At 36.4% G+C, this 26,458-nt stretch overlaps 1 protein-coding gene across 1 annotated transcript; it reads left to right on the plus strand.

Moving 5' to 3' along the window:
* On the plus strand, positions 1 to 25,927 carry mfsd2al2 (major facilitator superfamily domain containing 2a-like 2). The gene is made up of 14 exons (XM_056463088.1): positions 1 to 237; positions 1,054 to 1,161; positions 3,226 to 3,350; positions 5,480 to 5,612; positions 5,780 to 5,858; positions 8,017 to 8,159; positions 9,185 to 9,275; positions 11,954 to 12,069; positions 14,993 to 15,076; positions 17,220 to 17,303; positions 20,456 to 20,568; positions 22,049 to 22,192; positions 23,278 to 23,454; positions 25,571 to 25,927. Exons 1-14 carry the CDS (start codon positions 106 to 108, stop codon positions 25,872 to 25,874), a joined length of 1,833 nt encoding a protein of 610 aa, XP_056319063.1. The 5' UTR covers positions 1 to 105; the 3' UTR covers positions 25,875 to 25,927.
* Positions 25,928 to 26,458: the final 531 nt, after the last annotated feature.

Raw genomic sequence — 26,458 nt, forward strand, 5'->3', positions numbered from 1 at the left:
ACTTCATCACCTGGACTGGTTTTACTCCTTGTTAGCACTAGTGAAACCAGCAGAAATGAGTGTGACATCTGTTACGAATAAACACTAAAAATAGCAGACCACCAAATGAAATATTCTGTAAAATCAGCAAGCCGCCTAGATAATATGCAGACGTCTACAACACCGCTGGAGGAAGAACAGAGCGTTTTCACCTGTACCACTGATGAACATGGAGACAGACAAACTGGAGAGATCTCTGTAAGTGCACAGTTAACTATTTACGGTCAGTCAATTACAGGAGAAATACTGTAATTACAATTACAGCACCATTTATATTGCTGTATTTGTTTACTGAATTGTATGTATAGGTTTACTGTAAAATTTACAGCAATTTTTCACAATGCAACTTTAAAATGCAGTAACATACCGCATAACTGTCCTACAGTAAAATACAGCTAATTTTACAGTTAAATGCTGTGTAGTTTAGCTTATTTAATTTTTTTGTTTTGTGTTGTTTTTGCTGTTGTGACTTTTTAGATGTTGAGTATAGCTTTTTATAACTTTTTTATTTTGCTTGTGTCTGTCTCTCTCATTTGATTATTTTATTGTGGTCATTAGTCATTCTCCTTTACTTCTGTTGTTGTTTTCTTTGCTTTGTTACGGACATATTGTAGTTTGTTGTTTCAAGTTTTCCTCCAATTGCTATCAGCACATCAGTATGATTTTCCTTTGTTCGTTGTATTCTAACTTACTTTTCTCTCACATATTTTGCTATTTTATTCTGCTTCTCACTAATCCTCGTTGAGTTTTTACAGTCGTTTTCCTTCTTTTGTCTGTATTTTTAAGCACTGATCTCTCATTAGGCTTCATCATCTTTTGGTGTTTGCGTCTTCTGCTTTTTTAGTTTCGTTTACAATATTTCCCGTCAGTTTTCGTTGTGTTTGTTTTAACTTGACGACTTTGAGAATCAATGGAAAACTCTGTGTTTGTGTCGCCTCCGTCAATTATATTTATTGCATGTTGATAATTCTTCTCTCTCTCTCTTTCTTTCTCTCTCTCTGTGTGTCTCTGAAGCTTCCTCTTTCCAGAAAGCTGTGTTACGCAGTAGGTGCTGCGCCGTATCAGATGACCAACATTGCTATAGGCTTTTCTCTACAGATCTTTCTGCTGGATGTAGTCCAGGTAAGCATTTCCTTAAGACTGGAAGGACGAATGATCATTTACATTGTTAAACAAATGCTTACCTGCATATCTTTTGGATTTTCCTACACCATAATTTTCTGTTGACGGTCTCAGTGATCAGTATTTTAAATGAACTTTGAGTGAAGATCATTTTATTAAAGGATTAGGTCAGTCAGAAATGAAAATTAGCTTATTAATTACTCGCCTTGATGTCTTTTCAAACATTTGAGATGTTTGTCTTCAGGACACAATTTTAAGATATTTTTGATCTGAGAGCTCTCTCATATTAAATAGACAGCAAAGGTGCCAACTGAAACAAAAATAATAAATTCATTCAACAGTTTCTCTTGTAAACATGCACCCTATACTGACACTGAGGAGAAGAAACTGTTGAATAAAGTCATTATTTTTGTTTTATGTGCACACAAAAGTATTCTCCTAGTTTGACAACATTCTGATTGAACCACACTATGGTCTGTTTTGAGGATGTTTTTTGGTATTTTTCTGGATTTCAAGATTGATTTGGGATTCTTGCGGTCTACTCAGAAAGAGCTCTTAGATTTCACCTAAATTATTTAATTTGTGTTATACAGACAAACTAAGATCTCAAGGGTTTGAAAAGAGATGAGGTTAAATAATTAATGACAGAATTTTCATTTTTGGCTGATCTGACCCTTTTATAATATTATAGAACCTTTTGTGGAGTCATGGATGTTAAAGGTTCTTCATGGAAACATATACTCACTAGCCACTTTATTAGGTACACCTGTCCAACCGCTTAACGCAAATGTCTTATCAGCCAATCACATGGCAGCAACTCAATGCATTTAAGCATGTAGACATGGTCAAGACAATCTGCTGCAGTTAAAACTGAGCATCAGAATGGGGAAGAAAGGTGATTTAAGTGACTTTGAGCATGGCATGTTTGTTGGAGCCAGACGGGCTGGGCTGAATATTTCAGAAACTGCTGATCTACTGGGATTTTCACGCACAACCATCTCTAGGATTTACAGAGAATGATCTGAAAAAGAGCAAATATCCAGTGGCGGCAGTTCTGTGGGTGCAAATACCCAAACAAAATATCCTGTCGAACGATCTTGTTGAATCTATGCCACGAAGGATTAAGGCAGTTCTGAAGGCAATAGGGGTCTAATCCGGTACTAGTATGGTGAACCTAATAAAGTGGCCGGTGAGTGTATATTCCAGTATAAAAAAAAAACTACTAAGAGAGCTCCTCAAATCACTCAGATCTTTATTCATATCCATTTCTCTAACATCTGACTTGCTGGTTATAAGAATTTTTACCATCTAATCAACACGCCACACAGAGATTAATATATGGCCTTGTTTGGAGAAGATAACAATAATATTGGTCGAAAATGTTTGGCTAATCATGTGAAAAAAAGCATAATACAGCTTTAATCCAGAATGGACTGGATTGTATAACAGCGCTTTGGTTTTTCCATATTTTGTTCATTCCACTGCTTTATTCCAATATGTATTCAGTTCATAATGACATGTCAGTTGTTTGAAATGTTCTATTAATCCATTTTGCAATAGCCCTGTAACATAATAAAATGTGAAAGAAGCACTTGAATACGCCCTGTTTGCACTGTACAGAAAAACACATTTATAATTGTAAGTCGGAACATCTTGCTGTGTCTGAATGGTGATCAGTGAGGGAAAGTTTTTGGATCAATTATTAAAAGTTTTTTTGTTTTTGCCGTTTAAAGAGATTCTCCACCCAAATATTAAAGTTCTGTCATCATTTACTCACCTTTTACTTGTTTCAAACCTTTGAGTTGTTGAACACAAAAGAAGACAGTTTGAGAAATGTTGGAAACCTGTAAACGGTTGACTATGAAAGTCAATGGTTACAGGTTTCCAGGTTCTTCAAACTATCTTCTGTGTTACGTCCCTTATTGACGTAAAGTATGAGCTGTTTTTTTTTTAATGGAAGTATTTAATCTCAGCAATCTTGTCTCCGTCATGGAAAATAACCCACACACATTCCTGTATTCACCCTGATCCCTCATTCTCTGTTTGTTCTTGTTTCTCGTGCAGATGGAGGCATTTTCCGTGTCTTTAATTCTGTTTATCAGTCACGTCTGGGACGCCGTGACTGACCCACTCATAGGCTATCTAGTGAGCAGGAGTAAATGGACCCAAATCGGCAAGCTCATGCCATGGTGGGTGGTAAAAGTAGAGGCGGAGTTTAGTGACATTAAGTATTTTAATGAAATATTACTTATTTTCCGCACAATGGTGTGAATAATTCTTTGCCCCCTTATAGATTTCTTATTTTTTCAGATGTTACAAATCAATAAACAAATCACGCAGTTTTGAAAACAAAAATGCAAAACTGCATAGCCCTGTGTGGAAAAGTGTTAGCCCCCTAAACCCAATAACTGTTTGGGCCCCTTCTTAGCAGTAAACAACTGCAATCTAGCATTTCGATAACTTGCGATGAGTCTGAGACAGCGCTGTGGAGGTATTTCGGTCTACTCATCTATGCAGAATTGTTGTAATTCAGCCCCATTCGATGGTTTTCGAGGATCAATCGCCTTTTTAAGGTCATTCCACAGCATGTCAATTGGATTCAGGTCAGGACTCTGCCTAGGCCACTCCAAAGTCTTTTAGTTTTTTCTCAGCCATTCAGAAGTGAACTTGCTGGTGTGCTTTAGATCATTGTCCTGCTGCAGATCTGATGTTCGCTTCACTTTTTCACACAGGGCTATGTAGTTTAGCATTTTATTTTCCCTTAATAATAAAAACCTTCATTTAAAAACTGCATGGTGTGTTTACTTGTTATCTTTGACTAATATTTACATTTGTTAGATGATCTGAAACATTAACACAACTGTATATGTTTTGATATCACACGCTCAAATGATTCCAAACCAAATCACCAAGGAACAAATTTACTAACAGCTTGCATCAGCGAAAACCCTGCTGTTAAAAAAACTACTAAAGATATTAGAAAAGGCATAGAGACGGTACAATTTGTAGCATTTCCTTTTATAAAGCCTTGCAAATTACACAATTTTAAAATGACAGAGAAATGTATAATAATTCATTTTTAAAGCGTAATCTATAGAAGTTTAATACAGTATTTATCTATGTTGGAAGTGTAGAGAGATGATATTTTGTGGTGCTTCATGAAAGTGGGAGGAACTAAAGCTCTTTTTTGCTGTGCTTTGCTCACTGTAACTCTCTGATTGGTGGACTTAATCTGTACAGCATACTGGGTAATGAGGTTTTCTCACAAATTACACTATTAAAAATTATTGGTTTAAAATTAAATTGAATTTAAGCTAAGAGATGGATTCAACAAATACATATGTAATCTGTCTTTGTTAAACATTTATTTCCATATGATAAAAAAGGTAGTTTTTCCTTCAGTGCTCTACTTGTTTGCATAATGGAAACATAAAAGTGCATTTTTCTTCCACTATAATTAACTCCACTATTCCAAATAGGGAAATAATCCATTTAGATCAACAATAAATATTTACATAATCGTTAATGGAAATGCTTGAAACATTTTAAGCCATGTGACCTCAACACTGTAAATGTATTACAGAAACAAACAGACAACAAAAACAGCTGATCGAGTTTACACTAACCTGCGCATTATTCAGACACAGGATGCCACCAAACAAAAAAACGCAGAGCTGACAGAAACAAAACCAGCTGATGGAGTATACACTAACCTGCACGTTATTCAGTCACAAGATGGCGCCAAATAGTCAAAAACACAAATCTGACAGAAACAAAAACAGCTGATGGAGTATACACTAACCTGCGCATTGTTCAGGCACAAGATGGCGCCAAACAGTTAGAAACACAGAGCTAACCGAAATTAAAACAGCTGATGGAGTATACACTAACCTGCACATTGTTCAGGCACAAGATGGCGCCAAACAGTCAAAAACACAAATCTGACAGAAACAAAAACGGCTGATGGAGTATACACTAACCTGTGCATTGTTCAGGCACAAGATGGCGCCAAACAGTCAAAAACACAAATCTGACAGAAACAAAAACAGCTGATGGAGTATACACTAACCTGTCCATTGTTCAGGCACAAGATGGCACCAAACAGTCAAAAACACAGAGCTGACAGAAACAAAAACACCTGACCGAGTATGCACTAACCTGCTCATTATTCATTCACAAGATTACCTCAGAATAGCATACCTTGTAATGTCGTGACTGACTAATTGAGTATTCCAGAAGACCGTGTTATAAAATTGGAGAATTTTAAAATCGCAAATAGACCACATTTGTCTAACTGATCTTTTCTTTTTTTTCTCAGGGCAGTGCTGTCAACGCCACTAGTCATTCTCTCTTACATCTTCCTTTGGTTGATTCCCTTCAGTGCAACGAGCTCTGCGGTCAGCGTGCCCTGGTTTCTAACCATCAGCTGTCTTTTCGAGACCTTCATGAGTGTATGACTTCCTTCCTTAGTCTAGCATTCCTTAATATAGGCCTTGTCCTTCCCCCCTCATCTGCCTCGGCTAAAGCTTTTTATGTAATAGCCAAATTAGCCGGCTTCCATTAGCAGCACTCTAGTGTTCATTATTGAGGCTGTTCTATATTGTTGTGCTCTCCGCAGTGCTACAGCGTTCCCTATATAACCCTCAGCATGTATCTGGGTGGAGATCAACAGCACAGAGACTCGGCCACTGCTTACAGTGAGTGTCTTTTCAAACAAACACACACATTTCATATACAGATGTCAGTTTGGCTGCTTCATACCTGATGTTTTTCCGTAGAACACATAATATGAAAAGGAGCAGATATTATTCATCAACTGTGTTCCACAGAAAAGTCTGAAACAACATAAAGATGAGTTTAGGCCTGTCACGATATCTATTTTTTGTTGTATGATATATTGCAGCAGATCATATTGCAATAAACGATATTATTGTCATTTTTAACAAATTTTATTTATTTATTTTAGTTTAGCTAGTTTAAAGGAAAAAAAAAACTTAATTTTGACATAATTTCTCAAAACATAATATTTTTAGTTTTTAGATATTTGAACTAGAAACAAAGCAAAAACTAAAAGCATAATGTAGTAAGAAAAGAATTTTTGAGAAGTAAAAAAGTGAGTAAATTCATTAGCTTAAAAATCTGAAGTAAACGAACTGCATAATTATTGAAACAAAACTTCCCTTACAATGGGTTTACTCTTTTTTTTTTTTTTAAGTATTATACACTCACCGACCACTCAATTATGTACACCTTACTAGTACCACCTTGGACCACCTTTTGACTTCAGAACTGCCTTTATCCTTCATGCCATATATTCAGCAAAGTACATATTCCTCAGAGATTTTGCTCCATATTGACATGATAGCATCACACAGTTGCTGCAGATTTGTCAGCTGCACATCCATGATGCCAATCTCCTGTTCCACCACATCCCAAATGTGCTCTTTTGGATATAGATCGGGTAACTTTGGAGGCCATTTGAGTACAGCGAACTCATTGTCATGTTCAAGAAACCAGTCTGAGATGATTCAGGCTTTATGACATGGTGCGTTATCCTGCTGGAAGAAGCCATCAGAAGATGGGTACACTGTGGTCATAAAGGGATAGACATGGTCAGCAACAATACTCTGGTTGGCTGTGGCGTTGACACAATGCTCAATTGGTACTAATGGACCCAAAGTTTGCCAAGAAAATATCCCCCACACCATTACACTACCAGCCTGAACCGTTGATACAAGGCAGGATGAATGCATGCTTTCATGTTGTTTGATGTCAAATTCTGACCCGAACATCAGCAGAAATCAAGACTTATCAGACCAGGAAACGTTTTCCAAGCTTCTATTGTCCGATTATGGTGAGCCTGTGTGAATTGTAGCCTCAGTTTCCTGTTCTTAGCTGACAGGAGTGGCACCCGGTGTGGTCTTCTGCTGCTGTAGCCCATCTGCCTCAAGTTTCAACATGTGCATTCAAGGATGCTCTTCTGCAGACCTCAGTTGTTACGAGTGGTTAATTGAGTTACTGTTGCCTTTCTATCAGCTCGAACCAGTGTGGCCATTCTCCTCTGACCTTTGGCATCAACAAGGCATTTGCGCCCACAGAACTGCCTCTCACTGGATATTTTCTCTTTTTCGCACCATTCTCTGTAAACCCTAGAGATGGTTGTGCTTTAAAATCCCAGTGGATCAGCAGTTTCTGAAATACTCAGACCAGCCCATCTGGGACCAACAATCATGCCCCGTTCAAAGTCACTTAAATCACTTTTCTTCCTTATTCTGATGCTCGATTTGAACTGCAGCAGATCGTCTTGACCATGTCCACATGCCTAAATGCATTGAGTTGCTGCCAAGTGATTGGCTCATTAGAAATTTGCTTTAACAAGCAGTTGGACAGGTGTACCTAATAAAGTGGCCGGTGAGTGTACATGTTATTATTATTTTGCATTAAGATACAATATAGAAAAAGGAGAAAAAAAAAGCTTAATTAATTAATTAAAGTACACAAGGTGCATTTCAGGATTTTTGGGCCCCATGGCTGGAATTGCTTGAAATCACTAAATCCGCCCCTGAATATGGTTCAGAAACACTATAGTATTTGCTATAAATGACTATAGTATTTGTGTCATGTGGGTTTGAATAGATATCACTCTTTGTATCATGTTTGAAATGTAATAAATCAGCATTGGTGAGCAGAAGAGCTTTCCTGCTTCAGTTATGCAGATTTATGTGTCGGTCCAGTTAGAGTGGGATGTTGCCTTATAAGGGAGCTGCCTACTTACACTGTAGCTAACACATTATTATTACTCTGACACGACTGAAAAAGCAACCGATTGCATGCAGGTGTGTGTGTGTCAATCAGGGACGAGTGTGGAGGCGTTCTCTATGCTGATGGCGGCTGTGATTCAGGGTCAGGTGCTGTGGGTGTTCAACAAAGAGCGAGATCAAGCCTGTCTGAACGCGGAGCAAACGCCGGATCTCCCACACACAGCCCTGCATGAAACCGTAACACCAACACACCCACACACTGCTCAGAAAAAACACACACGCTCTACTGACACTCTTCACATGTTTGTTACACGGGGTGGCATGCCATTTCCAACAGTGCCGTTTGATAAGAAACACTATACACTCTAAAGAGACACGATACACTCCTGTCAGGGTCTGGGATACAACATTCTAGAAACAAAGGCAATTTGCTTCTTTGTGAAAAATTATCAAGACCAAAAAAAAATCTTCAATATGAGACAAAAAAAAAGAAAAAAAAAATACACATATATAAACACACATGATACGCTCTCTCTCTCTCTCTCTCTCTATATATATATATATATATATATATATATTCACAATACACATTTACAAACATGATACACTCTACATAAGCACACAGGGTCTGGGATAGAACCCGGGTCTCCAACGTGAAAGGTGAATCACTTAACCACTGAGCTACTGGAACACGATACGAAGCTACTGGACCACGATACACTCCACACACATGATAAAGTCTATACATACAAACACAATACACTCTACATAAACACAGATGAAACACTACAAATGCACACATGATACACCCCATACACACACACACACGATAAAGTCATAATTATAAAATCAAAGTCCAAACTATTATATTGAATAAAAATTTAGCAGATTTTGACCATGTCTTTTACAGTACACTTTACATGCATTTTAATATGTTTTCTTTTGTACATCTGACATGATGCAGACACCAAAATTGGACATCTCATTTAGGGATCAGAAACAAGCCGTAAAAATGGGGTGTAGATTTTAGGTCAAGAGTACCATTTGCACACAATTACATTGATATGTTTAATCTGCAGGTTGTTTTGGAGCCGCAGGGACAGTGGGATCATGATTGAGAAGTTCCTTATATTTGTACAGTTCAGTTTACTGTACGCCTCTCCCACTACCTTTAGGGAGGATTTACTAATGTGCCATTGAGTTTGTTTGAATACACACTTACTTTACACTTACTTTGTGTGTGCGTGTGTGTGTGTCCTCAGAGAAGAGCCTTCATGATTTCAGCTCTGGTCATGAGTTCTCTCTTCTTTGTTTGCTGTATGGTGCTGTTCCTCGGGGTCAAAGAACAAAAAGGTGCGGCATACATTGTGAAAAAAATGGCTCCTTTTAAAAGAATCAATTTAAAGAATGTGTTTTTTGTTTTTATTTTGTTTTGCTTTGTTTTTTATATTTTGTTTTATTTTGTTTTGTTTTATATATTTTTTTGTTTTATTTAATTTTATTTATTTTTTGTTTTGTTTTGTTTTACTTTATTTTATTTATTTATTTCATTTATTTATTTTTTGTTTTGTTTTTTATTTTGTTTTGTTTTTTATTTTGTTTTATTTTATTTAATTTTGCTTTTTTGTTTTGGTTTATTTCGGGGGGGGGGGGGGGGTTCATTTTTTAATTGATAATTTTTTTTAAAAATATATTTGTTTTAATTTATATGGATTAATTGTTTTGTTTTGTCAGATTCTATAAATATACTTTTGAGACATTTACAAGTTTATATAAATGGCACATGAATATGTTTTTTTATTATTATTTGTTTACACGTAACACTGTTTCTGCGGGTCTCAGGGCTCTATTTTAATGATCTAGGTGCAAAGTCTAAAGAGCATTAAGGCGCAAAAGCATTAAGGCCATTTCCAAATCCACTTTTGCTATTTTAATGACAGAAAAAAATGCTTTGCGTCCTGGTGCATGTTCTAACAGGGTTGTGCTTATTCTCTTAATGAGTTATGGGTGTTTTGAGAATAACGTGCATAAAACCAATCAGAGTCTCATCTCCCATTCCCTTTAAGAGTCAGTTGCATTGCGCCATGGTGCATTTGTTATTTACATGGCAGACTTTGTAAGTGTAAAAACTGAACGCTTCACTAGCGAGAAAACAGTTAAACAGAGCATCTGCAGTGCGAGGATAAAGAATGAGCCTCCTCCATTTAGCCTCTTTACTTTACTATTACTCTTTACTTTTACTCTTTACTTTACTCCTTTTACTTTCGTGGATGAGGAAACGGTGTTGTACGCACTCCAATGAAGACATCCATTAGCCTACATATCTAATTTCGTTTGTTAAGCGCAAAGATTTGTTTCAAAACTATTTCTAAAATCAGTTCTAATTTCCAGCAAATGAATAAACGAACAATAATAATGAAGTGTGTTCAAACAACTGAGTTATATCCAAACACACATCATAATCTTATGCCCCATATGGTGATGCATACGTCTCCAAAACCCGACAGGTGGACAAATCTAAACTTGTTTTTATTAAAACAAATATAAATATGCAAATAATAAATAATACTGCTAATAAAAATAACATTACACAAATGCAAATCGTCTTCCATAAACTGAAAAAAGCCCCCCGAGATGAAGGCATAGAGGCAGTGGTTTTTATATTTATGTAGAAAATCATACATAAATTGCGCTGGACTTTAGACCAGCATTTAGTTGGTCAATGGCGTAGTCAATTTCATTTTCTCAAAAAAGCAACGCACCAACAATGCGCCTTAACACACCTCCTTTATAGACCAAAACACCCATGAGCCCACAAAGTGGAGCAAATGGATTTACTATTAAAATAACGTGGCCCAAAATGAGAAAATTACTGCTGCGCTGCTCTAAAAATAGCAACAAATCGTGCCAAACAAGTCTTGCACCTTATTGTGCTGGGTGTATGATAGGGCCCTTAAAGTCTTAAATCACTTTTCCATGAATGGATTAAATGTTTTGTTTTGTTTTTCAGATTCCATCAATAAATTTTTGAGACATTTACATATTTATATAATGACACATAAATATGTTTTTAATTATTTTTAATTATTTACATATAACAAGGTTTCTTCGGGTCTTAAAGTCTTAAACCACTTTTCCATGAATGGGTTAAATGTATTGTTTTGTTTTGTTAGATTCTATAAATAGAGACATTTACATATTTATATAATGACACATAAATATGTTTTTTTTAAATTACTTAATTCTTTACATACAGTATATCACAGTTTCTGCAAGACTTTAAGTTTTAAATCACTTTTCCATGAATAGGTTAAAGGCACAGGGACTTTTAATTTTGAATTAGCCAGCTCAGTCGCTTTTGGTGAACTGTTACGGCATTTTAAACTGCCAAGTTTAAGATCTAATTAATCATAACTTATATTTTTGCTTTATTAATTGCATAGTGTCATTGATGTCCGCTCTTTTATCTTTTGATGTTGAACATTTGTGACTTTTGATCATTTCTAGTAGTTTGAAACAATGTATTTCATAAGAAATCTATATGACTATATCTGTAAAATATATTTGAAAAATCTGATGTACTGTTTTTTTTGTTGTTTGTATTGCTTAAGTCACTAAATCTGTTTGGATCAATTAAAGTCACAATATATGCTGGAGCAAAGATCAAAATCCCATAATTCAACTCAAAAGTTAAACCCAAATAAAACAGAAGCCACGTAACAAAACCATTTCTTCATAAATGTATGCTTGACCTCATTTATCAGCAAATGAGCAAATGAATCATGTTGATCAACTGTTGGTAATCATGAATATATTTTATTTAGCTATGCAACTTATTTGGTAATATATTGTTGAGCCTGAGTGTTTGTTAATGACTTTTAACATTTAAAAAGACATTTTGGCCTGTTTCATTGTTCATTCGAGTCATTGTTTGCAAAAATCTTACCCAACGAGCTCTGAGCTCTTTGCCGACAGTGTGTCAGATTTCATGTTTTTGTCCTGATGTATTGTTGTATATCTGGCACCTGCAGGCCCTCTCAGCACACACATGAACAGCACATACCTCAGTGCTATGAAGAAGCTGATTGGCCATCGGTCCTTCCAGCGCCTGCTCCTCGCTTTCTTCTGCTCCACTTTAGCGTTTCAGGTCAGATCTCGTTTACCTATAGAATATATAGAACAGGTTTACTTGAAATCATGTCAAGGCTGATTCATTGAAAGATGTGTAAGCTCTTTAAAACATACTTTCAGAGATGTTTTTCTTTTACCATCATGTCGTAGATGGTTCGTAGAATCCTTTTTGAAACCTTTCAGTTCCCTCATTGGTAATACGTGCTTTAGCCTACATTTTCGTGAACCGCAAAAACTTAAACATACATTTAACTGCAGTAAAATGAACACTACGAGGCAGAATGATGGCAATATATTTAGCTCCTTTTCACACTAATGAGATTTACAGGGAGATTATCGACCAATAAAGCATTATTTTCATGCAGTTTTTGCACAATACCAAATAAATACCTCAACTTAAAGGTGTCTATGATTTGTAATGTAGTATGTTTGCTTCATCTGTCTATCTCCATAAGGACAACTTTTGTAGTGGGGTCAGATTGCTCAGTAGCTCACTTTGTATGCTGTTGTGTACTTGTGATGAAGAGTGTTTGGCTTTGAGTCTTGTGAAGCCCCGCCTTCTTGTGTACTTGTACAAGAATGATGTGTATTTGAAACGTACAACAAAACGTACCCTAGGTAACATATATCTGATTTGCAAAAATGTAGACAGTGCCCTCTAGTGGATTTGTTATTTGAAATGTACTCAGAGCAATGTATTTTTTGTCTCACAATAAAAGATGAAAGGATTATTTTTCACATATAAAGAATGTTTTTTTTAAATATGTGAAGGTCTTTTTAAAGGCGCTGGTATAGTTTAAACAAAAAATTAAAGAACAAACTAAAATAACAACATTCGGAACTAAATCTGGCCAAAACGAGGTTTGTTTTGAGTTTGAAATGGCTCACCAAAGCTAACTTTTTGAGTGGAACATTTTGATTTGGCTCCTTAATACCTTGAGCTACCATTGGTCCATGTGATTATGCAACTATGCAAAACACCCTTGATTTGTCAAATCCACACAGGTTATCAAAATCACCAAGTTAGCAACATGAATACACCGGAGGGTCGAGTAGCAGAGCTGGTGCAGATGTATCCGCAACTGTACAACCACTAGGGTTGGTTACTGAAACCCGGTGCCCTTTGTAACCGGTATGTACCGGACCACAAATGAATTTTGGTGCCTAATTTCGGTGCCACTGGTGCTGCGACAAGAACGTGAGAAGCATCAAGGGGTGCATCAAAGGCACACATAAGTACGCGTTGTGTCACATCATCTCTAAACATTTAATTCTAAACAACTTTGAGGGATCCAGACACCATCTGTGATGTTGGGCGTTTGTTTTGTTGCTTAGATTTAGAAGGAAAAGTGCATAGTACGGCGCATATGGTGAGCGACTCCCTTCAGATTCATCAACACGCATGATCACGTCCATCTAATTTGCTTAAACTAAGCATTCTAAAGTATGGCTGTATTTAACAAGAAAGGATTCTGACACAAACATCCAGCAGATGCTTTACAAAAGTTGCATGTAAGGAGGGGAAACACGGAATCAACTTAAAGGCAGAGGAATGCACTTTGATAGCGTGCAACATCAACTGGCACTTTCACTGACAACATTTACATGGACATCAATAGTTAGATTTTAATATGATTAAGACAATACTCTGATTAAGAGTCGATCATGTAAACAGTGAGTTTTGATTACCTTAAAGGACGGCAGACACCCGCATCATGAAATGCGGAAGTGTTTTTCTTTCCATTCTGTGTGCGGCATCAAATTCCATTAACACAACACTCTTCCAGTCCATATTCTCATCCAAATACCTTAGTTTGTCACAGGGGCCTGCATGAAAAGTAAAACTGCCGAACTGCAGTTAAAGTCGAAACAGTAAAAATTAAATTTACATGAAACTCCAGAGGAAAAGTGGATAACGTGGTGACGCAATGACGGTAATCTATGTACTATAACATGTAACACAGAATCATGAAAGAAACATTCATTTGAACACCTTCATCATGTTATTGTCTTATTCAGATTAAGGCAAATCTTTAGATCACTGATGTCCATGTAAAAGTAGTCACAAGCCCCAAAACCTAGAAAAAAGTTGTTCACTGATTTTGATGACAGCCTTTCCACAGGTTAGCAGTAAAAGCTAATGTAATGTTAATAGCATAATGCAAATCTTGCATTTATGCTAACAAACAAATGATCAAAAGAAATATATTAATGCAATTTAAATATATAAAATATGTATCGATGTATACTTTATATTTATTATAAATATAGAATTATATTGTTCATTTATAATGATTCAAAAATTTTTTACAATAATTTTGTGGCTCAAAAGTATCGGTTCAGACACGGTTTTGGCACCGGTACTGTTTTAAAAGAATCGATTTAGCACCGGCATCAAAATAACACCAAACGATTCCCAACCCTAACAATTGCAAATAGAAAACAGTGTGAAAATGTGACATGATGCTTCTCGTTTGCCAGGTGTTTATGAAGCTCAAAGCTGCTATGGTTGTTGTGTTTAGGGTGTACACGCAAGCAGGGTGACACATTTACAACCACACCTACTGCATAAGTACAGGAATATTGGAGTTTTTGAAAACAGTAAACCATCACTCAGCCTTTTCAAACTTCTTTTTGCCCTCGAATGAAGAACAAAAAGACTCTGTTTGAAGTAAACCTTAACCCTAAAAATCCAAATAACCTTTTTTCCACTATAAAGAAATTTGTGTGGAATGTAAAGGTTGTTTAAATCTTAAAGGTTCATTGTGGAACTTTTAATGCCGACTTTTGCTTTTAAGAGGGTACTAATTAATAAATAAAATCCTAGATAAAATGTCAATGTTTAATTGTAGGCATATGTGTGTGTGATATTCATTTCCAAGCAAGAATGCTCCGTTAATATCGAATTAGCTGGAAAATCTTTTTGTGTTGATTTACAGATGACTTTGGGGAACTTTACACTGTTTTGCTCTCATGTTGCTGGTTTAGGAGCTCAATTCCAGCATCTCATGTTGGCTATACTGGTAAGTCTGAACACACAGATGCTCTAGTTTTATACTCAAACACAAGATGATGTGCAGTAACGCCATTTCTGTTAAATAATGTATAATGCATAATGCATTTTACCACGACTGAAACCCTTTAACCAGTTAGCTTCAATCATCCATTTAATAACTGATATTATAGTATTCATTTTGCCAAAAAAAAGAAAGAAAAGAAATCCAATTAATGTTTTTGCATGAACCATCATGGTTTATTCTTAAAGGGATAGTTTTCCCCAAATTATAATAATCTTCACACTACTTTATTCTTCTTCTTCAGTGGAACATTAAACCTAAAATTGTCATACACTCAAAACTATTTTTTTTCTTGTTCAAACTACTTATTTAAAATAAGCTGAATCAACACAATTCTTGAGATTTCAACTTAATTTTTATTATGTTCAATCCACATAAATTTGTTAAAAGTGTTAAGTTAACTTAATTGTTTTGGGTTGGAATAACGTGAATGAATTGTGTAGAACCCTGCATTTTTTGCAGTGTAGTTGGTGGTTGATAAAATAAATCCAGATATCCAGTTTGGAAAGGCATTACAGATATTAATAATGTGGTTAATACTGTTCAGACCATTAGTTTTACTTCATAAGGCATCAGTGAAATATCAGGAACCATATGCATGAATTTAGTTCTTCCTGTATACTGTATGGTTTTTGCTTCTTTAACTTGGATTCAATGAATCACCAAGGACCACAGTTAAAGCTTAAGATCGAATTTAATGTTCTAATTAGGGCTGCAAGATATTGGAAAAATAAACTATAAATACTGCGATATAAATACAGTTTCACAAGAGTTTTTGAATTTGATGGTTCTATAGGGAGTCTAACCTTACTGAGGTAGAGAAATTGAATAATCACAATGGAAAAAAGTAATTTTCTTACTTTGTCTAGTTTCTAATTAATATATCAAAAAACAATCTTAGAACAAGTAAAATGATTGTTTTTTCATTCAGAAAAAAAATAGTTTTTCCTTAAAACAAGCTAAATTATCTGCCTGTGGGACAAAAAAAATATCTTGTGTTAGCTATGAAATGTTCACGTGACAGAAGTCCTGCCGCCTATCAAAGGTTTTAGGAACAGCAAATAATAACTTGACTTCTAGTTAATCCTTTGGTATCAGAAGTGTCTTATATGAAGGGCAAAGGCCTCTAGATTACGCTTATTTGACCAAAATAAAATATGATCATGCCTTGATTTTTAATTATTTTATTAGGACAATAAAGTCTGACTTTGCTTAGACAAAAGTCTTAGCACTTAACAGAAATAATGCCCAGTATAGAATATAAAGTCATGCTGCAGTGGTGAAAGAATGAATATTGTGTATGACTCCCATGAGCCTGGAGGACTGCATCCATTTATCTCTGCAATGACTCAAATCACGTATTAATAAAGTCATCTGGAATGGCAAAGAAAGCGTTCTTGCAGGACTCACAGAGTTCATCAAGATTCTTTGGATTCATCTTCAATGCCTTCTCCTTCATCCTACCCGAGACATGCTCAATAATGTTCATTTCTGGTGACTGGGCTGGCCAATCCTGGAGCACCTTGACCTTCTTTGCTTTCAGGAACTTTGATGTAGAGGCTGAAGTATGATAAGGAGCGCTATCCTGCTGAAGAATTTACCCTCTCCTGTGGTTTGTAATGTAATGGGCAGCACAAATGTCTTGATACCTCAGGCTGTTGATGTTGTCATCCACTCTTGCAGATCTCTTGCACGCCCCATCCTGAATGTAACCCCAAACCATGATTCTTCCTTCACCAAAGTTGACTGATTTCTGTCAGAATCTTGGGTCCATGAGGCTTTTAGTAAGTCTTCTGCAGTATTTCTGATGATTGGGATGCTGTTCAACAGATTATTCATCAGAAAAATCTACCTTCTGCCACTTTTCCAGATGGTCAACTGTTAGTCAAGTTATTATCTGTTGCTCTTATAACTGGGATCAACGAAAAGGCTTTCATCAAGCAGTGCAGATATTTGGACTAGAAACATTGTGATATTGATGCTGAAACAATACCCTAGTTCTAATGAAAGAAAGTCGCCTACATATTGGATGACCTCAGGGTGAGTAAATTAATAACAAATATTCATACCCGTCCTTATTTCTGCACAGGTGGCTGCTACCGTATCAGTGCCAGTGTGGCAGATGATGCTGGTGAGGCTGGGCAAGAAAACCACACTTTTTATAGCTCTGCCTGTAAGTGGGTTGTTGGCATGATATTGCATATTCATAAATGAATATAATTAGTATTGGCATCATTTAAAATGCAGTCAAACGGTTCAACAATGACTACGTTTACATGGACATAAGTAATTGAAATATTTGCATTATTCTGAATAAGACAATAAAATGATTAAGATGTTTACATGAGTTGCTTTTTAAATGTTTCTTTCATGATCCTGTTTTACATGTTATAGCAATAATTCGATTAACGTCATTGCATCACAGCGTTATCCACACAGTTTCATGTAATTTCAGGTGTTTCATTTTTAATTTGTCGACTTTAACTGCAGTTTGGCACTTTCACGTTCAGGCAGGAACATGTCATGCATGAACAAGATATTGGATGCGAGTATGAACTGCTGGAAGAGTGTAGTTTTAATGGTATTTGATACTGCACGCCGTATAGGCAAAGAAACCTCTGCATTTCGCGATGCAGGTGTCTGTGGTCCTTCACTGACTCGATAGGTGCAGAGAATAGTGTCAAATAGCCGTGTATGTGTGTGTAGACTATCCTGTCGCAAAATGCAGTGAAAATCCTACACGGCGATAATAGTTTGACTGTGGTGTTTACATGTCTGTACTGCACTTCAATAATGCAAATAAAATCAGCACACTCCAGATGTCTTAGTTCCATTTTTGTTTAGTTCGATTATGACTTTAGTCAGATGAAGATCTTCAAAAGTCGCATTTTTAATGGTAGACTCTTAATTGTTTTAAAATGTAATTATTGGTGTCCATTTAAATGTACTCAATTGTTTCTTTGTCTTTCGTGGACCTCTCGTTATAAAAACTGCTGTGTTATTACATATTTTTGAGCCAAATCTCAAAACTGTCCTGCGGTGTAACTGTCTCAAGCATAGTTCAATAAATTACGACTCTCAAAAATTAAAAAGTGTGAAAATAAGCCTGATTTTACAAGTGACACTTTTTTCATCTATATATTTCTAAAAACATAGGAACTTGTTTGCACATGTTTTACATTTGCACATGTTTTACATTTTACAGTTTGTTCATTCATTCACTTTCTTTCGGCTTGGTCTCTATTTTAGAGGTCCAGATTCTAGAATATGTTTTACATAACACTATGGCCAATTTAGTTTCTTCAATTCACCTATACCACATGTCTTTGGACTGTGGGTGAAACCGGAGCATCCGGAGGAAACCTACGCGAACATGCAAACTCCACACAGAAATGCCAACTGGTCTAGCCAGGACTCGAACCAGCGACCTTCTTGCTGTGAGGCGACACTGCGAACCACTGAGCCAACGTGCTGCCCTTTTACAGTTCAGTAAAAGGAAAAAATAGAACAAAACAAGAGATTGATAGAATTGATATAGTCATTATATTTTCCCAAAGAGTAGACTTAAAGGTCAAGTGAAGTGTAATAAAATGGCCAGTTTTTATTTAATGTTTGACGTAATCTCAACTGCATCGTGAAGAGAGGGTGGGATGTAGAGTGGCTCCTTCCCTTTTTGGAAAAGAGCGAACAGCGTTTTGTTTATTCACTGCTCTGCCAGCGAAAGTGGTTGAGCTAAAGCACGTCAAATGAGAAGCATCTTCAAGGGGGCAGGGCTTGTCAGATACTAGCATTTGACTGGTCAAGAGAAACTGAAGTATGAGGTGATGTGAAAAAAATTGTTGATCCATTTAGACTAGAGTTGTCCAAGCTAGGGCCCACGGGCCAAATTTGGCCCTAGGTAACCTTTGATTTGGCCCACCATACCATATGAGAGGAGAGTGAGAATGATGGGGAGGGTTGGGGTGAATGCCTATAACAGAGATCGTAATTTTTAATTTAACATAACGTTTTTTTTCTTTTTTTTTATTGATGAGCTACAAAAAAGCAAACAGAAAATACATGTTTAAATTAAATGTTGTAAATGAACCAAATTATATATATATATATATATATATTTTTTTTTTTTTGTGGTCCTATGCCAATCCTTCCACTCTCTCTGCTCCCCATGCTTTCCAGTCAATAATCCTATAATCCTATAATAATGTCCTATACATTAAAAGGTGAAAATCCAGAAAAAATAATTAGATTCTACACTAGTTAAAATAAAGCTATGTTTTCTAGTTATTTTATGTTACCCATGACAACTTTAATCTAATAGAGTTTGGTATATTTACCTTTGGCCCAAAACCCTCAATCAAGACATGAGAAAAAGTTTGGGCACCCCTGATTTAGGCCAAGCCAGGTTCATTCTGAAAACGTACCCCCCTATATAGATTTCTGGAGAGCACCAAATACATTTCAGGAACAATGTTTTTTTTTTAGTTTTTGTTTTCGCGAATCTGCCAGAGGGCGCTGTTTACACTTTTTCAGATCTCAAATTACTCTTGCGAGTGTCCATTCGTGCCTGTTATTCTTGCGTAAATTCACCAGAGGCCGCTGTTGACTGACTGAATGACTGAGTGAATGACTGACCCACCCTTCTCCTTCCCTAAACCCAACCAATAGTGTTTCCAAAAGCACCGATTGACCTGCCCACCAACTTCCTTAAACCCAACCGACAGTGTTTTCAAAAGCAATCCAGAAAAAGAAAAGCCCTTGACTGATTTTGACCACGTTAACAGATTTTACCACATTCTCACCCTGTTATTTACTTGTTTATTTTATTTTTTGGTTCTGTTTTTGTCTTACCTGCTTTCTGGAACCGTTCTTCACCAGACTCAAACCCTATCATCGCAGTCAACTCTGCTCTGCATCTCAAGTCCGCCAACAAGCTACTGGACAAACTGGTAACAGAGGAAACAGAGGTAGGTGGTCAGCTAGTCAGCGTGAAAAGGAACGGCGTCATTCCGCTGCGTAGTGTTCGTTTTAAAGCAAAAATGCAGCCATACGTACTTCTGGCTACATAATTCGTGATCTCCAGAAATGTATATAGGGCTACGTTTTCAGAATGAGCCTGTGTTGATTTAGGCAGAAGTGACAAACAAGCTTTGGATGTTTATATCGGTTTTATATATTCTAAATGCACATTTGGAGCGCACTAGCCTATTTATCTGAAAAAACATTATTTTATTTCATGTGACCTTTAAAACAACATGCTTCAATGTGGCAACTTCAAATATCAATTTTCTAGGAATACAGTAATATGTCATTTGTGTTTCTCCATAGCTCCTCATACCGGCTCTGGTGGTCCTGGTTTCCACGTCAGACAACTTTCCAGTCTACCTGTTCATGTGTGTTGTGATTGGATCTAGTTTGGCTTCCCTCTTCTTGTTACCATGGTGAGTTACAGTAAGACCTGGATCTGTCCACTTCATGCTGTTCATCTCTGCTAATCAGGCCAGCGTTTGCTCTCCACCGTCAAGAGCTCAGCACATATTAGTTAATCTGATTTTATATGTTGCATGCTTACAACTGTATTTGAAAGACACATTTTGTTAGATTTGCAGGTAAAATATTTTGATAGCTTATTCAGTTCATTTACGTGTATACCAATACTCTGATTTTAACATCATTTAAGGCCCTGTGAAGTGCGTTGAGATGTGAATTATTTCATTCAATGTTTGATGTTATCTCAGCTGACAAACGAAGAGAGGGCGAGACAGAGTAGCTCCTCCCCTTTACAAGAAGCCAATAGCGTGTTGTTTTAGCACCACTCTGCCAGTGAGAATGGTTGAGCTCAAGCTCATCAAATGAACAGCAAATGAAAAGCATCTTGAAGGAGGTGGGACATGTGAGATACTGAGAGCATTTGATTGGTCAAGATTTGATAAGAAACTAAAGTATAAGGTGACATGAAAAAAAAAAACATTTAGGCAGATAAACTACAAAACTTTACATGTTTAAACTGGAATTTTGTCTTTGTTTTGCTTATAGATGTCATTGAAGACTAAAATACTGACTACTAACATCTAAAAAACCTTATTTTAATGTCACTGGACCTTTAAGACAATACTCCGATTAAGATTCTACCATGTAAACAGCGGGGGTTTTTTTTAAATCACAATAATCCAACTAAAGTCATAATCGTAGTGAATGTAAATCAAATTAAGACGTGGAGTATTCCTGTTTTAGTCGCATTATTGAAGTGCAGTGCAGACATCTTTATCATGCTATTATCATCATAATGCAGGACTTTTCACAGCAAAATGTAAATACTCCACATGTTTTAATTTTGATTTGTGTTTACTACAATTATTTAATAGAATTAAGGTCATCAGAAAAATCTGTTCACTTGTTGGACTTTTAATAAATAAATTAAATTGAGGAGTATGTTTAATTAACCTATTATATTGGGATCTGATGTTTTTTGTTTTTCAAAATATATACAGTTGAAGTCAGAATTATTAGCCCCCCTGTATTAGTAGCCCCCCTGTATATTTTTGTCCCCAATTTCTGTTTAACAGATAGATTTTTTTTAACACATTTCTAAACAGAATAGTTTTAAAAACTCATTTCTAATAACTGATTTCTTTTATCTTTGCCATGAAGACAGCACATAATATTTGACTAGATATTTTTTAAGATACCAGTATTCAGCTTAAAGTGACATTCAAAGGCTGAACTAGGTTAATCAGTCAAGTCAGGGTAATTAGGCATGTAGAAAAAAAAACTGCTTAGGGGGGGCTAATAATATTGACCTTAAAATGTATTTAAAAAAATCTAAACTGCTTTTATTCTAGCTGACATCATTTGGGAAATGTTTGAAAAAAATTCACAGGAGGGCGAATCATTTTGACTTCAACTGATTTGTTTGTTCAGGTCAATGCTGCCAGATGTAGTGGATGAGTTTGCTGTCCTGAATCCCTCCTGTGAGGGCCTGGAGCCCCTGTTTTTTTCTTGCTGGAGGTTTTTCAATAAACTGGGAGGAGGCCTTTGTGCTGGCATCTCCACCATGGCACTGCAGTGAGTCGGCAGGCACTCTCACTGAAGTGCTGTAGAGCCTGACATACATTGGCAAACATTCCAACATACAATGAGAGAAAAAAGTATTGAACACATTGTCATGTTTTTTTCCTGGGAATAATATTTCTAAAGGAGCTGATGACATGGAATCGTACCAGATTTGAATTGGAATTGAACCCAAACAATACAAACAGAAAAATAAAACAAAACAAATGTGAATAATTACTTACATTTTACTACAAAGGAATGACACAGGGAGAAAGTGCTGAACTACTGAAACGTATTTAATACTTTATATAAAAGGCTTTTGTTGGTGATGGCAGCTTAAAGATGCCTCTTATATGGAAAATGAAGCCACACGCACTACTCAGGTGTTAGTTTTACACAGACTTCAACAGAGTGTAAAAATCTTGATGCTTCTGTGGTTCTCGTCTATCAAATCTGATCTTTATTTTGTATTTTTTATTGGATTGAAGTCAGGTGATTGGCTGGGCCATTCTACAGCTTGATTTTCTTTGTCTGAAAGCATTTAAGAGTTTCCTTGGCTGTGTTTTGGATCATTGCCTTGCTGAAATGGTTTTATCTTCATCATCTGCTAATGTAGATGTTGGACTGAAGCAGCTGATATTTAATTTACTCTGAGGAAGGGCAGAGGCTTGCTGAAGAACTACTGAGAGGTTTTAGCTGCTGTCTGGGCTTTCACTGCCTTTCTACACCTCCCTTTCTTCATGTGTTCAATTTTTTTTTACTATGTCATTTCATTTTATTGCACATGACTTCATTTGTAAACTAATTCATTTTGTTTTCTTTGCATATATGGATTTCTTTGGTTGTTACCAACATCCAATGACAATTCCAAGTCAACAGCACCTTTACAAATATGTTTTCTGAGAAAAATTATGACGTATTCAATACTTATTTTACCCACTATAACTCCTCTCACTGTATGTCCTGCAAGTTTTTAAACACTGTCATGCAAAAATGTCTGAGCAAAACAATACCAAACTCATGTTCACGAGAGAACTTTATATGGAAGTCTGAAATGTTAATGTTGACATGTTTACACGGACTGTGTTTTGTTGAAGCTTCACAGGATATAAAGCAGGGGCATGCAGTCAACCAGATGAAGTCATCCTGGCACTGAAACTGCTTTTAGCCCCGATACCAGTCACCTTTTTGCTGGTGGGTTTGTTGTTTTTCTCTCTGTACCCAATCAATGAAGCACGTCAGAAGCAGATTCAGCAGCATCTCAGACACTTAAGGTAAAATGCTCTAGTTTTGGTTAGCTAATTTAATAATTTTATTTTGATTAAATTTGATTTTTTTTATGTGATAATAGCATACACACTGTAAAAAAACGGTTCATTAACAGTTTCTGTATTTAATGATTTACAAAAGAGTTTTTTGTTTATTAAAGCTTGTGAATTGCATTATGGGACGTTGATCTCTGCTCTGTTAAAGTGTAGAGTTGAAAATTCAACATCAAAAGTCGACAAAGTGACTTTATTTCAAACTCGAACAATATATAGAGAAATAAGTCAGTGAAATAACAGAAAATGTACTGGCAGCTTATTACAAGATTATAAGATTTTTGTAGCAAAATATACAACACCAACTCAGACAATATATAACGCTAAACTATTAAAAATGTTAATAAAAGTCACTTCTTTGAACTTTTCAAGATTAACAGTTGTTGGAAGAAAGATCAAGATCCCATATTGCAATTGAAAAGTAGAGATAAATGGGGGAAAAAAACATGAATCACAATATACGGTAAACTGCTAATTTCCAGATATTTTTTACAAGTATTTCGTATTTTATTTTAGTTTCGGAGAATGTAAAAACTGGTAAGGTCAATATTATTAGCATGTTTAAGAATTTTTTTTTTTTTTTTGCTCCAGAAAAATCCACTGATGTCCAATGACTTGCCTAGTTAACCAAATTAGCCAAGTTAAATTGAATACTTGTCTCTTGTAACTTACACTCACCGGCCACTTTATTAGGTACACCTGTCCAACTGCTCGTTAACGCAAATTTCTAATCACATGGCAGCAACTCAATGCACTTAGGCATGTAGACATAGTCAAGACGATCTGCTGCAGTTCAAATCGAGCATCAGAATGGGAAGGAAAGGTGATTTAAGTGACTTTGAACGTGGCATGGTCGTTGGTGTCAGACGGGTTGGGCTGAGTATTTCAGAAACTGCTGATCTACTGGGATTTTCACGCACAACCATCTCTACGGTTTACAGAGAATGGTCCAAAAAAAAGGAAATATCCAGTGAGAGGCAGTTCTGTGGACACAAATGCCTTGTTGATGCCAGAGGTCAAAAGAGAATGGCGAGACTGGTTCCTGCTGACAGAAAAGGCAACAGTAACTCAAATAACCACTCGTTACAACCGAGGTCTGCAGAAGAGCATCTCTGAACACACAACACATCCAACCTTGAGGCAGATGGGCTACAGCAGCAGAAGACCACACCAGGTGCCACTCCTGTCAGCTAAGCACAGGAAACTGAGGCTACAATTCACACAGGCTCACCAAAACTGGACAATAGAAGATTAGAAAAATGTTGCCTGGTCTGATGAGTCTTGATTTCTGCTGCGACATTCGGATGTTCGGGTCAGAATTTGGTATCAACAACATGAAAGCATGGATCCATCCTGCCTGGTATCAACGATTCAGGCTGATGGTGGTGGTATAATGGTGATGGGGATATTTTCTTGGCACACTTTGGGTCCATTAGTACCAATTGAGCATTGTGTCAACGCCACAGCCTACCAGAGTATTGTTGCTGACCATGTCCATCCCTTTATGACCACAGCGTGCCCATCTTCTGATGGCTACTTCCAGCAGGATAACGCACCATGCCATAAAGCGTAAATCATCTTAGACTGGTTTCTTGAACATGACAATGTGTTCACTGTACTCAAATGGCCTCCACAGTCACCAGAGCTCAATCCAATAGAGCACCATTGGGATGTGGTGGAACGAAAGATTCGCATGATAGATGTGCAGCTAACAAATATGCAGCAACTGCATGATGCTATCATGTCAATATGGACCAAAATCTCAGAGCAATATTTCCTGTATCTTGTTGAATCTATGCCACAAGGGAGTAAGGCAGTTCTTAAGGCAAAGGGGGGTCTAACCCGGTACTAGTAAGGTGTACCTAATAAAGTGGCCGGTGAGTTTTGCGTAGTCATAATGGCAAACATAATATAGATTAGTTATTAAAAACTTGTATTGAAAAAAAATCTTTCCATGAAAGGGCACTTGGGCTATTTGAAAAATAATTTTATTTTCACAGGAGGGCTAATAATTTTGTCTTCAACTTTGTTGTTATTTAATTCATTCATTTATTTTTGGCTTTTCTAGGATAAACTGTGTCACGATTCCCACTTTAGAAGAGAACACAATTCCTCAAGTCTACAAGTCCAGTCCAAGAATTCTCTCCAAATCAAAAACTCGAAAAATATCTCATCATAATGCAAACAAATCAAGTAAAGCAAGGAGTTCCAAATCAGCAAACTCAATTCTTAAATCTACAGTTTGCCCAACACCATCACAACAACATAATTCAAGTCATGAATCGATGTTGAGAGAAACTCACGTCACACTCGAATATGCGCTGAAGTGTCCAGATGTTCCAGATGAGAGGTCAAAGGTTACATGGGTGTAGATGTTTAACACTGGACAGTTCAGAATCTTGCTGTAATAGGAAACAAAATAAAATTGGTCAGATTTGTCTTAAGATTTTTTTTCTAAAACATTTTTATATTGTAGAAAAAAGACTTAAAATTTAACATGAAATTTTACTTTTTTTTTATTTTAACTCCCCCCTGCCTCCCCCAAAGCATCCAAATTCAGTTGAACAGGTCAATATATTGTTATACATGGGCTAAGACATATACTGTATTCCACATACAAAAACACACATGTAATCAGTAACACACATGCCAATCCTTTTAGTTTGATAACCTGGTAATGACAAACTTACGGGAAATGAACCCAAAGCACATTTTTCAGGGGTAACTGGGATTGGTTTTGAAATAATTGAGGATATTAATAGGTCACACTTTACTTTGATGGTTTTGTGGAATTAAAGTTACATTACATCTACATGCCATTAGATGCTCATTAGATTATAAGTAGGCTATTAGGCTGGGGTTAGGGTTAGTGTAAGTTGACATGCACGTGCAAAGTTCCTTATAGTCAGTCAAATGTCTGTTGAAGGAGCAGTATCAACAGATATTAAGCAGACAG

Source organism: Danio aesculapii, chromosome 8, assembly GCF_903798145.1.
Source record: "Danio aesculapii chromosome 8, fDanAes4.1, whole genome shotgun sequence".
In the NCBI taxonomy this organism is placed as follows: domain Eukaryota; kingdom Metazoa; phylum Chordata; class Actinopteri; order Cypriniformes; family Danionidae; genus Danio; species Danio aesculapii.

Excerpts from the sequence above, each read along its gene's own strand:
- mfsd2al2 (XM_056463088.1), top strand. The coding sequence starts at position 106 with ATGAAATATTCTGTAAAATCAGCAAGCCGCCTAGATAATATGCAGACG. Across the intron at positions 3,351-5,479 it reads ATCGGCAAGCTCATGCCATG|GGCAGTGCTGTCAACGCCAC; the intron begins GTGGGTGGTAAA and ends TTTTTTTCTCAG. Across the intron at positions 12,070-14,992 it reads GCTCCACTTTAGCGTTTCAG|ATGACTTTGGGGAACTTTAC; the intron begins GTCAGATCTCGT and ends GTTGATTTACAG.